The 12,386-nt window shown below is 44.7% G+C and overlaps 3 protein-coding genes across 3 annotated transcripts; 2 read left to right on the top strand and 1 right to left on the bottom strand.

Annotated features, from left to right (window-relative positions):
• Positions 1-108: 108 nt before the first annotated feature.
• Positions 109-1,660, bottom strand: LOC128297694 (uncharacterized). Its single transcript, XM_053033381.1, has 3 exons — positions 1,511-1,660; positions 1,399-1,447; positions 109-1,331 (listed from the first exon to the last, which is right to left on the bottom strand). The coding sequence occupies exons 1-3, from the start codon at positions 1,534-1,536 to the stop codon at positions 225-227; spliced, it is 1,182 nt and encodes a 393-aa protein (XP_052889341.1). The 5' UTR covers positions 1,537-1,660; the 3' UTR covers positions 109-224.
• A 763-nt stretch (positions 1,661-2,423) lies between these two features.
• LOC128297695 (serine protease snake-like) lies at positions 2,424-4,654 on the top strand. The gene is made up of 4 exons (XM_053033382.1): positions 2,424-2,532; positions 3,208-3,420; positions 3,495-3,768; positions 3,835-4,654. The coding sequence occupies exons 1-4, from the start codon at positions 2,442-2,444 to the stop codon at positions 4,418-4,420; spliced, it is 1,164 nt and encodes a 387-aa protein (XP_052889342.1). The 5' UTR covers positions 2,424-2,441; the 3' UTR covers positions 4,421-4,654.
• A 1,182-nt stretch (positions 4,655-5,836) lies between these two features.
• Positions 5,837-12,187, top strand: LOC128299224 (uncharacterized). The gene is made up of 7 exons (XM_053035119.1): positions 5,837-6,023; positions 6,112-6,630; positions 7,410-7,704; positions 9,415-9,566; positions 10,393-10,587; positions 10,676-11,194; positions 11,652-12,187. Coding segments are annotated over exons 1-7 (2,043 nt in total). The 5' UTR covers positions 5,837-6,022; the 3' UTR covers positions 12,014-12,187.
• Positions 12,188-12,386: the final 199 nt, after the last annotated feature.

Below are 12,386 nucleotides of genomic sequence, written 5' to 3'. Positions count from 1 at the left end.
TGCGAAATACATGGATTTGGGTGCATTTCCGAAAACATTATGAAGCAATATACATAACATACGTAGATAAAACCATTTTTATTCGCTATGGTTAAAGTTGTAGACATTTTTTGTTCTATTAGTTGGTCGTTATGGACATAAAAACAGGTCATGATGATATTATGTACAGTGATGTGTAAATATGGTCTAAAAATAGCTTATTCTTCTTAAAGTATGAGTTAAAACTACAGCAGGTCACTATCAACACTACATTGGCTATTGCAGACAACCAACATATCGCGCTTGCTCCGAATGTTGGCGATGTGCTCCATTAGTTGAGCTTTCGTTTCCGGATCCTCTGCGCGTAAAACGTGCGTCGAAATCATCCCGATTGCGATGTCCATCAACCGTTTAGCCATGCGCATGTTGGGCATTTCGATGTCCACCAGGCACGGTTCCAGGTTGGGTGGGCAATGGAATGAATCTGTTCGGATGACTTGTTGAGCCACCCGTCCAGTGCTCGTCTGCGGACGGCGCCGTTGATTTCTAGCTTTATACCGCCGTACGGAACCATTACCGCTCGATCCAGCAATGGACGATGTGTTTGTGGAATGGGTTCTGTTGGGATTCTCCTCGTTCTGCATATCCCGCCGATAGTTGATGCAGATTTTAACCTGCACCATGCGCCTCGCCCATATGTGTCCTTGGTCGTTTTCTAGCGTGAATACCAACCCGGTACGCCGTTGGTTAGCACGAAAGCACGTGTTCTGGCACATGAACTGAAGCATGATATTAACACACAGCTCCTCCGGATCGAGTGGCACACGAACCGCACAACGATCCTCAAAGAACGGACCGTTCCCGGTTCCTACATACTCATGCCGTACGTTTCTACACCTTACCACGTGTTTCTTGACGTGTTCTGGTGCAGTATCTTTGGCAAGGTGGTTGTGGCAGCGTACGATCGGTTCGTGCTGTGACTCTGGTGCGAGCGATACCAACATTACCCGTACGTACCATCCCTGGGTCGAAAACAAACCGGGCAGCTCACACTTAACGTCAAACGAACAGGTGCTCTCCGTTTTAAGGAACAGCTTCTGGAGCTGCTGGGAGTAAATGAAACCGCTGCCTTGTGTGCTAGACGGAAGCACCGTGCACGCTACGTCATCGTGACAGAAATCATCCGACGACGGATATTTGCCGGCGGGATTCAGTGAGCTCGGTAGGGAAAATTTCAGGTCGGGTATTGTTTCCTGCGATAATGCGGGTATCGTGAAATTGTCATCGTTTACTTCATCGGCAAACTGCAAAATATGGGTCGCCAGCACCTCACTATTGATAATGCTAATTTGCTAAAGAAGAAATGGACCTTCCGTGTTAGAGTTGCTTGCTTCATACCCAGCTTGTTTGGTTACTTACCGAAGCATTCCCAGCTGCAAACATATCCTCATCCGCAATGGTATCATCGCTGTTGGGTGATGGGCATTGTTTGTTAAGTACAATTGGCGTAACTTGAATACACGAAACTTACCCATCATCGATCGGAGGAGTGGACATTGTCGTTATTTCTCAAACCGAAGGCTTCGATAAGGCACTTTACTACTTTCCTATCTTATTCTTCTGTTGTGCGGCTATGCCTTGGTCAAATCCCCCAACATTTAACAAGTCTAAATCACTCTGATTTAGGAACCGGCAGCTGTCCCAGCAGACTCTTTCGGTATGTTGACCATACTGAGGCGTTTCTTCAATCCGCGTTCAAAACAAAACCACTGTTTGACACAAACGCTAGTTTGACACAAACGCTAGTTTGACAGCTAATCGATAAGTTGCGGTTTGTTGTTGTTTCTAATCGGCGTGTTGGAAAATGTGGAAAATTCATGTAGAATTATTTTAAAAATTGATACTAGCAATTAGAAAAAGCAAAAAAGGAATTGACCGTTGAACATTAGAAAAGAGAACAGTAGTTATTTAAGTACCAACAAAGAAGCTTAACAAACTTTTTCCAAAGAAAATATTTTACCAAAAGATAAGACATTCAAATTTTAGAAAAGGGCTATTAATTAAATAACTGACCATTTTCTTAGACCAATCCAGAAATAATCGTTGATAATACCAATTCGCATCTTCACACGCATCTAAGTCCCTTGTGCATAGCTTGCGCAAACCAAGAAACAATAACTCTCTACAGAGAGAGAAACATCTACACCGGTGTTGGTGAATTTAAGCAAAAGCACGGTTGATCAGCCTCCAGAACGCGGCATCGGCAGTCTACGAGACGCGAGATTGCGCACACGATCGATTAAAACTCGTTTTTCTTTCTACAGTGTTAGTATTCGCAGTGGCAGTCGCACGGAAGCTGCGCCATTACTGCGATTAATAGCGCCGTGCCTCGCGCCGATAGAAACGATCGCTTGTTTGGTTCACTTTATGTTTAGATTTGTAGCCGAAATATAGTGTTTTAGATGGCCGCAAGCCATCCCGTGTCTATATTGACGATGTGGACAGTGTTTCTAGTGCTGTGTTGCCTTACGCATAGTTTATTGGCTCTGCAAGGTAAAGATGCTTTTGCAAGTTAATCCCTCTATTCTTCTTCCTATTTTGCTCCGTCTACACGCATATAAAAGGTCATTTAAGTTAGAGGAAACAGCTAGAAGTGTGCTTATAGACACTGTTCCATGGCAAGCCGGTTTTAAGTCACAGTCTCGCATTGTTCTTGCAAATTGTTGCAACAAGACGTAATGTGTCGTTATAAGGTGTTAAATAATAATGTAAATCCACTACTGACGCACTAATCTGTTGGGATGTGCAAATGTTTTGTCGAATGTTCCGTCCGAGATTCGCACAGAAAATGTGCTAAGTGTGTTATCAGCAAATCGGAATCTCCTCGAGAACAATGATTTGCAAGAATATTCGCACACGCACAAACCCCAGCGTACGAGAATCCACACAATAATCAAACGCGATGTGAGGCACAGTCAATCAAATCAAGTAGGCACGGTACTTCGAGTGCCCGGCAACGTTGTTTACATTTCGTACCGTGAGAATTCCACCAGTTACTGTGATGCCGATTATCAAATGAGCTAGATGGTTAGATAGAAAAAAAAGCAGTTTAAAACTTTAAAAATGTGGTGCCTTGATAAGAGTACAGCTCCCAAAACGTCTCATAATGTAAGTCCACACCTTTCTGATGGTTTAACAAATAAAATGCTTTTTTCTTTTCCTTCATAGAGGGTGAATCCTGTCAGCACCAGGGAGAGACGGGAGTATGCAGACCATACTCAAAGTGTAAGCGCGGCAATCGCATTACCGTGTGCAGCTATTCAGCAACGGAAGCAATCATCTGTTGTCCACCATCGCAACAGCTGGCATCAGCTAGCGTCACTAGAACAGGTCCACTAAGCTCGACTAATCGTGGCGGAACCGAACGTATCAGCGAGAAAAGTAAGTTTCAGAGAAAGTAGTGCAATGGTATGCCTAAAGGAACTATCACGAAAAGCTCTCTCATGGTTTCCTAGAATGTAGAGACTACAAGGATCTTACTACGGAGAGTGTCGCCATCAGTGCGTTGACGCTCAATCCAACGCTGGTCAAAATTGATGTGCCAAAGTGTGACATGGTGGTGAAGCTGATCGTCGGTGGCAACATTACCAAACCGGGCGAGTTTCCCCACATGGCAGCGATCGGTTGGCGTCGTCCGACCGGTGGCTACTCGTTCGAATGCGGTGGATCACTGATCAGCGAATACTATCTGCTAACGGCGGCCCATTGTTACGCCGAATCCGAATCAGGGTATATCATAGCAAACAGTCCTGCGAACACAAATGCATCACTGATTCAGGATTTGTCTACTTTCAGCGAATTGCCATCGATCGTGCGTTTGGGTGATCAAAACCTGGTGCGCGAGGACGATGGTGCTGAGCCGGAGGATTACGACATCAAGCGGTTCATCGTGCATCCAGATTTTAAGTGGAGCGCCGGCAAATACAACGATCTTGCCTTGATCGAAACGAACGAACGGGTGGTTTTTACGAACTTTATCCGTCCGGCCTGTCTGTACACATCGGAAAGATTGGACGTAAGCACAGCGATTGCGACCGGGTTCGGGCTGACCGAAGACTTTGGACCCAAGTCGGACGAACTGCGCAAAGTGGCGCTGAATATTTACGATAACGCACTGTGTGCCGATCGGTACCGCTTGAACCGCCACATCCGCCAGGGCATCAGCAGCACGCAGATATGCGTTGGAGATCTCTCGGGCGGAAAGGATACCTGCCAGGGTGACTCCGGCGGCCCGTTGCAGGTAACGCGCGAAGAAAACCAATGCATGTTCTACATCGTTGGTGTGACATCGTTCGGACAGGTGTGCGGTAGTGCAACGCCGGCAATCTACACTAGAGTCAGCTCGTACCTTGACTGGATCGAATCCGTCGTATGGCAATGAGACAAAAGCAAAAACCGATCAATTGGACAACCAACCTGTCGAGTCAACCTCTCAGAAGGCAATAAACGATATTTAGCTAAGAACTTCAGGAACTCAAACTGCAGCGAAAAAAACAAGAACCAATTTTTGTATCGCTTTTGACTGTGTTTTTGAAATTTTCTTTTTTTAAATGTAAAATACCTGTATAGTTGTCGTTTTAATAAATAAAAACTATTCCCTGTGCTTCATTTCCAACCTTCAGTTCGGTGTTGCATTAATTCATCAAAAAATAAAAACAAATAACGGTACAAATATGAATATGAAGTTTGTCTTCTTGTGAAAGATATAAAAAAATGTCGGAAGCCAAAGCCGGCATGCCGCACTTATGCCCCACCAGAAAGGTGCTCATCAGCGACCCGTTCGGCATGAGGCGTAGAGGAGCACAGCGAGTTCGTTGGCTGGATCAGGTGGAGTCGAACCTGTCGGAGATTGGGTGCAGCCGTGGATGGAGGATTCAGCCCTGGACCGAGTTTCCGGGTCTCGGTTCTCCATCATCTTTCTCATTCATTCTAAAAAAGTTGTTTTAGTTTTCAATAAATGAATTTTCTTGGACAATCTCGTTTCTTCGACAACAATCAACATGTTAGTGACCACATTTTGGTAACTCCTCCAATTCGCACCTTATCTTCCATTATGCGTGCGATTTTGTATTTATGTAAATTTGGTGACAGATTTGTGTTTTAAACGTTTCACAATTTCCAGAAATTTCTAAGAAAAGCGTACCCACACAAAAACCACGCAATCAAAGAAAATAAATATGCCACAAATGTTGGAATTTTAATGGTTTTCCTGGTTCTCTCATGCCAGTTTATCTTAATATCGCGGATGTTTTCTTTTTAGTCCTGATGGTGTAACTTTGGTAGCGTTTTGCGAAAACCGGCCTTAAACCGCCAAATCTTCAAGCTAAGATGGCTAATTTAATCAACCAATCAGAAGAATCCACTAATCAGGAGGCTCGCCAATTTTTATTCTGTTTTTTCGTTCCTTGCTTAAAGTTTTTGTAACGTTTTTGTAAGTGTAACGTCTAGTGTGCCGTGTGATACCGTTTGTGATGTGTACCGTTCGCGGTTTGGCTAATTTACACGTCGGTGATGAACCAAATCAACAAATGGGACATTTTTCCATCAGAACGTGTTTCAAAGGGGTTAGTGGTTAGACTCAAGCAGTTATATTTACATGAGCTGTGGCAGTGGTGTTTGATAGTAAATATTAAATCCCAATTATTACCTCACCAGAGGGCACTGTTCGGCAATGATCCATTTCTACTGATAGTATTCTTCTGCACAAAAGAGATGCTTCTTTTGGAATTCCCAAAGCAATAATCCTCAAATCTCGAAACCAAATCAAATGAAAGTATTGTCTCTTGCAGAAGGCGAATCGTGTGCGTACGGCAACGAGCCCGGAATCTGTCGCGGTTACACCCTCTGTCGGCCCATACTCGAAAAATCGCGAATAGTGAAGATATGTGGCTATACACCCCAACAGGCGATCGTTTGCTGTCCGGTGGATTACGTGCAACAACTGCAGGAACTAAACAATCCCAACCAGCCCATCAGCGAACGAAGTAAGTGTCCCACAGATCGCCTTGCGCCTTAGCATTTCTGATCCTCATCATTTATTTCTATTTCCATTTACAAACGCTGCGTGCGCAGTGTGTCGGAAGTACCAAAGCTCATCTGGTTCCTCCGTGCTACTCGGTTCCCTGGCGGTCGGATCATCAGTAGTGAAAGTTAAACCACGCAATCAATGCCCGACCGATCAGAACCTTATCGTCGGTGGTACGGTGGCTCGGTACGGCGAGTTTCCTCACATGGCCCGGTTGGCCATGCCGGACGAAAACGGTAACATGGCGTTCCGTTGCGGTGGAACACTCATCAGCGAACAGTGGGTTATGACCGCGGCCCATTGCATCGGATCACAAAGGATCATAGTCCGGCTGGGCGAGCTGAAGGAGGGGGAATATGAATTTAGTTTTCCGACCGATGAGCGGGTGATACAGATCGTGAAGTATCCGGACTACACGCGCAAGTCACGCACCCACGATATAGCGCTACTAAAGCTGGCCAATCCTGTATCCTTTTCTGCAAGCATTCGACCGGCCTGCCTAGATACCTCACCAACTGTTGAACGAACGAAAGCAATAGCCATCGGGTTCGGATCGACAGAAGCATGTAAGTGTTACGCTCATGATCAATAGCCTAAGCTAATATCTTTATCAACAAAAGATAATCCGGAAATGGGCAACATTTTACACAGGATTTTACACCCCAGCTCCAACATCAAAGCATTTTAGATAGCAAAGCAGAAACGAGCTTGAGTAAAACCAAGCGGTGAATATTCCTACGAGAAGCAGGTAACGACCATAAATTGGTGGACCTTTATCATGGTCATCAAATTTGCACCTGTCAAATTGGAACCGGTTTTCCTTTCCACTCCTACTTAAGAGGTCACTCACGAAAATTTGAAGCCGGATTAATTTAAATCCACAATACCGGTTTACCATTCCGAAGCTTCGTGCCATACCGTCGCACGAAAGGCTTACGAATATATCAATGAAATTAGCCATCGAAGGTGTGGTAATTGAGAGATTTTAAATCATGAGTTCCCTGCAAAACTAGAGTGGATGCGAGGTACCATCTATTGGATAACGTTTTTCGGGAATTAAATCCCGTTTTGATGTTCATAACAGTAGAACTAACGTTGTGTTTTATGGGAAGAGTCATTCAAATCAGGAATCGGCAATGGATAAATTCGAATGTATCCAAGTTCTGGATAGTCTAAACTGTAATGAACCTATTTACAACACTACCGCTGTGAGTTAAAGGCTCGACTGGACCTTGTCTGGTTGTGTCAACTCTGTGCAGGATTACTGACTGTTACTCGACTTTCGACCAACTTTGTTCCTAATAGGATCTTCAATTAAATTTTATCCAATATGTCTCTTCCTCAGATGGTGTTGGTTCGAAGGAGTTGCTGAAAGTAACACTGGATTTGTTCTCAACGCCAGCCTGTAAATCGTACTTCCCACGACTTCGAGGTACGAATCTGTGTGCCGGCTTCCTTTCCGGTGGCCGGGACACCTGTTCCGGGGACTCCGGTGGTCCGCTGCAGATCACTACGAATAATGAGGGCTGCGTTGCACAGGTTATCGGTGTTACCTCATTCGGTATAGGATGCGGTTCGCAATCACCCGGCATATATACGCGCGTGTCGGAGTACGTCAGCTGGATCGAAAGCATTGTGTGGCCGACGAGGAGTGGATAGAACGATAAGTTACGCATTAGCTAAAGCTGGCTAAGCATGTTTGGTTTTTGTACGTGTGTAAGCGAACGATTTTCGAGTGCAAAATCAGCAAACAGGGAAGTCCAACCTTTTAAGCGTCTCAAACATATGTGTATAACTTATGTATTTCAAGAGTTACTGAATCGTCGTACTGACACGATATCGTAGAAATTAATGGACTTTCTCAGTGCGTCAGTGTGTCATACTAATGCACTTTCAATCACAACAATACAACGCGAATGTTCTTGCCAGGCCACCTTATTCTTACACGAATTGACCCGGTTTTACACAAACGGTATGCTGTGTAACATCCTGTAATGATCGCTTCTTTCAAAACAATAAACTTAATGAAGTAAAAGCATTTAAGAGGTTGCATTGTTTCAATCCTGACAATCATTTGGCACCTTTACCACACCCCGCTCGATGTTGGTTGCTGATACAGTGTAGTATGCGTTATATTCTTGTTTATTGAACAGTTTTCATAAAAGCCTCTATCCGTCCCATGCCTGCAACTTCTCTAAATCGCCTTTTCGTGACAAATATACGAATAGACAAATACTTGTTGGATTCTTTATCTATAGAGAGCTCAAATTTTACCTTCGCTTTTCGATTTCCAACTGGTTTATGATAGCAAAGGCAGGAAATATGGCCAAGAATTACTGACCTAAATCGACTGGACTTACTAGACCAATCATGGCCAACATCACATCCTTAGTTAAGATGGATGGTTACCTCTCGAGATAGTTTACTATCATCAAGTGTGTGCGCTAGGGAGATGGGATTTCTTCCCATTGGAGAAGATCATCTAGTAGTCTAAGGGATGAAAATTTCATTAACGCGGCATATGCGATTGACAGAGATATCTTTGAATTGCTATTCTTGTACGTAATAGATTGACGAGAACTTATGAAGCGATATAGAAACACCGAAAGAGAACCGAATCGTGAGCATTGTAGAGGGCACCTATGGCAGCGCAAAACTCTTAAGTGACTTTAGCACCTTATAAATTAAAATTATTAAAAGAAACAAAACCTTTAATCGAAAACCAGTTTGAATCTGACAATTAATACATTAAATGAACAACCTTTAGGTTCAAAAGTGGATTGAGGATTACTGGAATAGCTTGCAAAATTCACATACCTGTGAATTGTTCCAAAAGGTTCCATTTCCGGGGGAGGACATTAATGGTCATGACTGAATTAAGTGCATGTATCGGCGACCTTAAATCTTAAACTTTTTTACCACTCACTAGACTCTTCAATTGAATGTACAAATATTACATTTACACTTTTCACATTTCGCTCTCCTACTCAACCTCGATAGTGCGACAATCATCTCCAACCCTTAAATAATTCCCAGCCAATTACGCAGTCCGCTCATTCATCGCCAACTGCAACTGAGTCTCTCGCACTCGAATCGCTCGCATAGATTTCGCGCTCAGTTTCGTCACCCCCATCTTCATTGGGGTATTCCCACGCGAGCAAGCAACGATTGTGAGAGAGGCATTTCCAAATTCCACCCCGGCCAGCAAGATACGAGAGCGCTCGGGGAAACCCACAATTCCTGGGAGGAGGCTCAAACGTGATCAGACCGTCACTCGCGGTAGGTGTCATCCGGCAACGGTGCCGGTGCCAGCTGCAGTTACTAGTAGACGTCGATATCCGTCGGTGAAGCTGCCCGATAGATTTCGATTCGTTAGTTCATGTAACTGACCCCAAGAGGCCCAACAAAGTGAAGATGTCGACCGTCTTCGATAGTGTACGGTGGATCACGCTGATCGTGATCGGTGCAATCTTTATCAGCAGCGTTCTAGCCGCGAGCAATGGTAAGCAAACCATCAGTAACCTTCGTGAAGCGAATACGTGCGTGGGGTCGATGGCTAATGATCAGCACTCAATGATCAGCTTAACGAATCGTACCGAAACGCGACAGTTGCGCATTAGACAACTTGTCTACCGATTGTCTGCAGCGTATATTTGATAACTTGATCGTTGCCAAGGCTACTGCTGTTTGACGATCATCGAAACGTTTATGCTGCTTTGTTGCGGTTCCTCGTGTGTGTCAGTGTGTAGAGAGTTCTTCAGGTGCCCGATGGATGAGTGATGGACCAAAGAAGTTAGTCAGTTATATCATATCATCTTCCCCAGCAACTCGAAGAGTGTTTTATCCGGTGCCAATGTGATTGGCAAACACAACTCCCCAACAACAATTCCTTACATATCCGGTTCTCTATACCTCAAACCACGATATCAACCAATGTTTTCCAACTTTCATTGCCTACGCAACGGGATCTTCCCAACTGGGTGTAACGTCTAGTGTGCCGTGTGATACCGTTTGCGATGTGTACCGTTCGCGGTTTGGCTAATTTACACGTCGGTGATGAACCAAATCAACAAATGGGACATTTTTCCATCAGAACGTGTTTCAAAGGGGTTAGTGGTTAGAATCAAGCAATTATATTGGCTGTGGCAGTGGTGTTTGATAGTAAATATTAAATCCCAATTATTACCTCACCAGAGGGCACTGTTCGGCAATGATCCATTTCTACTGATAGTATTCTTCTGCACAAAAGAGATGCTTCTTTTGGAATTCCCAAAGCAATAATCCTCAAATCTCGAAACCAAATCAAATGAAAGTATTGTCTCTTGCAGAAGGCGAATCGTGTGCGTACGGCAACGAGCCCGGAATCTGTCGCGGTTACACCCTCTGTCGGCCCATACTCGAAAAATCGCGAATAGTGAAGATATGTGGCTATACACCCCAACAGGCGATCGTTTGCTGTCCGGTGGATTACGTGCAACAACTGCAGGAACTAAACAATCCCAACCAGCCCATCAGCGAACGAAGTAAGTGTCCCACAGATCGCCTTGCGCCTTAGCATTTCTGATCCTCATCATTTATTTCTATTTCCATTTACAAACGCTGCGTGCGCAGTGTGTCGGAAGTACCAAAGCTCATCTGGTTCCTCCGTGCTACTCGGTTCCCTGGCGGTCGGATCATCAGTAGTGAAAGTTAAACCACGCAATCAATGCCCGACCGATCAGAACCTTATCGTCGGTGGTACGGTGGCTCGGTACGGCGAGTTTCCTCACATGGCCCGGTTGGCCATGCCGGACGAAAACGGTAACATGGCGTTCCGTTGCGGTGGAACACTCATCAGCGAACAGTGGGTTATGACCGCGGCCCATTGCATCGGATCACAAAGGATCATAGTCCGGCTGGGCGAGCTAAAGGAGGGTGAATATGAAATTAGCGACCCGGTCGACGAACGGGTGATACAGATCGTGAAGCATCCAGACTACAAGTCACGCACCGTGTACAACGATATAGCGCTACTAAAGCTGGCTAACCCGGTATCGTTTTCAACGAGCATTAGACCAGCCTGTCTGTACACTTCGCCAACAGTTGACCGCACGAAAGCGTTAGCCATCGGGTTCGGATCGACAGAAGCATGTAAGTGTTACGCTTATGATCGATAGCCTAAACTTACATCTTTATCAGCAAAAGATTTTACATCGCAACTCAAAGCATTTTCGCTAACAAAGCATCATGATCATCTAATTTGCACCAATTTGGAACCGGTTTTCCTTCCCACTCCCGTGTATTGGATCGCTCACGAAAGTTTGAAGCAGGATTAATTTAAATCCATCAAGCAGTAAACACAATACCGGTTTACCATTCCAAAGTTTCGTGACATACCGTCGTACGAAATGCTTACGAATATTTCAACGAAGGTGTGGCAGTTAAGAGTTCCTAAAACATGCGGAGTTCCCTGAAGAGCTAGTGCATGGTCGACAGTATCTTGCTCCAGGATTCGTCTAGGGAAAATTCTTCCCAGTTAATCACTCTTCACTTTCCTCTTCAAGCCTTTAATTCTAACTTATCCCATATGTATCCTCAATATTCTCAGATGGTGAAGGCTCGAAGGAGTTGCTGAAAGTAACACTGGATGTGTTCACAACGCCAGCCTGTGCCGTGTTCTTCCAGCGGAATCGTCGCGTACCGCAGGGTCTTCTAAATACGCATCTGTGTGCCGGCTACCTGGCCGGTGGCCGGGACGCTTGTACCGGTGATTCCGGTGGTCCGCTGCAGATCAGCACCAATGATGAGGCCTGCGTGGCGCAGATTATCGGTGTTACCTCATTCGGTATAGGATGCGGTTCGCAATCACCCGGCATATATACGCGCGTGTCGGAGTACGTCAGCTGGATCGAAAGCATTGTCTGGCCGACAGAGAGTGGATCTTCGAACGATAAGTTACGATTCAGCTAAAGCTGGCCAAGCAAATTTAGTGTTGTGCTCGTGCATGGGTGTACGTGTAAGCATTTCGACAGCAAAATTGGCAGGCCAACAGACAGACATAGTTCAAGCCTTTAGCCTTTCCCAAGCGTCTCAATCGTGTTAGTGTATACCTTTTTTAATGCGTTAATTAATCTTCGTATTGATAAAATCAAAATTGCAAATTGCAGTGCAAATTGAGATTACCTCGGAGTAGATCATTAATAGATTAACATTAATGCACTCTCCATCGGCAATTCAAGGCGGGTGATCCGACGTCATTGTCATAAGAATGATGACGCGCGTCTCAAATGATCTTTCCTTTAAAAAATAAAATGTTTAAAGCAAAAAAAACATAACCATTATT

The sequence above is a fragment of the Anopheles moucheti genome, chromosome 2, assembly GCF_943734755.1.
Source record: "Anopheles moucheti chromosome 2, idAnoMoucSN_F20_07, whole genome shotgun sequence".
NCBI lineage: Eukaryota > Metazoa > Arthropoda > Insecta > Diptera > Culicidae > Anopheles > Anopheles moucheti.
Note: the sequence above shows the minus strand (reverse complement) of the source record. Positions and strands in the feature narration are given on the sequence as shown.

What these genes read in the sequence shown, in the direction of transcription:
- LOC128297694 (XM_053033381.1), bottom strand. Translation starts at nt 1,536, where the DNA reads ATGTCCACTCCTCCGATCGATGATGG. An exon ending in ACTCCTCCGATCGATGATGG is followed by an intron (nt 1,448 to 1,510) that starts GTAAGTTTCGTG and finishes ATCACCCAACAG; the next exon opens with CGATGATACCATTGCGGATG. An exon ending in TTGCAGCTGGGAATGCTTCG is followed by an intron (nt 1,332 to 1,398) that starts GTAAGTAACCAA and finishes TTTCTTCTTTAG; the next exon opens with CAAATTAGCATTATCAATAG.
- LOC128297695 (XM_053033382.1), top strand. Translation starts at nt 2,442, where the DNA reads ATGGCCGCAAGCCATCCCGTGTCTATATTGACGATGTGGACAGTGTTT. An exon ending in TAGTTTATTGGCTCTGCAAG is followed by an intron (nt 2,533 to 3,207) that starts GTAAAGATGCTT and finishes TTTCCTTCATAG; the next exon opens with AGGGTGAATCCTGTCAGCAC. An exon ending in CGAACGTATCAGCGAGAAAA is followed by an intron (nt 3,421 to 3,494) that starts GTAAGTTTCAGA and finishes ATGGTTTCCTAG; the next exon opens with AATGTAGAGACTACAAGGAT.
- LOC128299224 (XM_053035119.1), top strand. An exon ending in TGGATCGAAAGCATTGTGTG is followed by an intron (nt 7,705 to 9,414) that starts GCCGACGAGGAG and finishes CCGTCGGTGAAG; the next exon opens with CTGCCCGATAGATTTCGATT. An exon ending in GTTCGGATCGACAGAAGCAT is followed by an intron (nt 11,195 to 11,651) that starts GTAAGTGTTACG and finishes CAATATTCTCAG; the next exon opens with ATGGTGAAGGCTCGAAGGAG.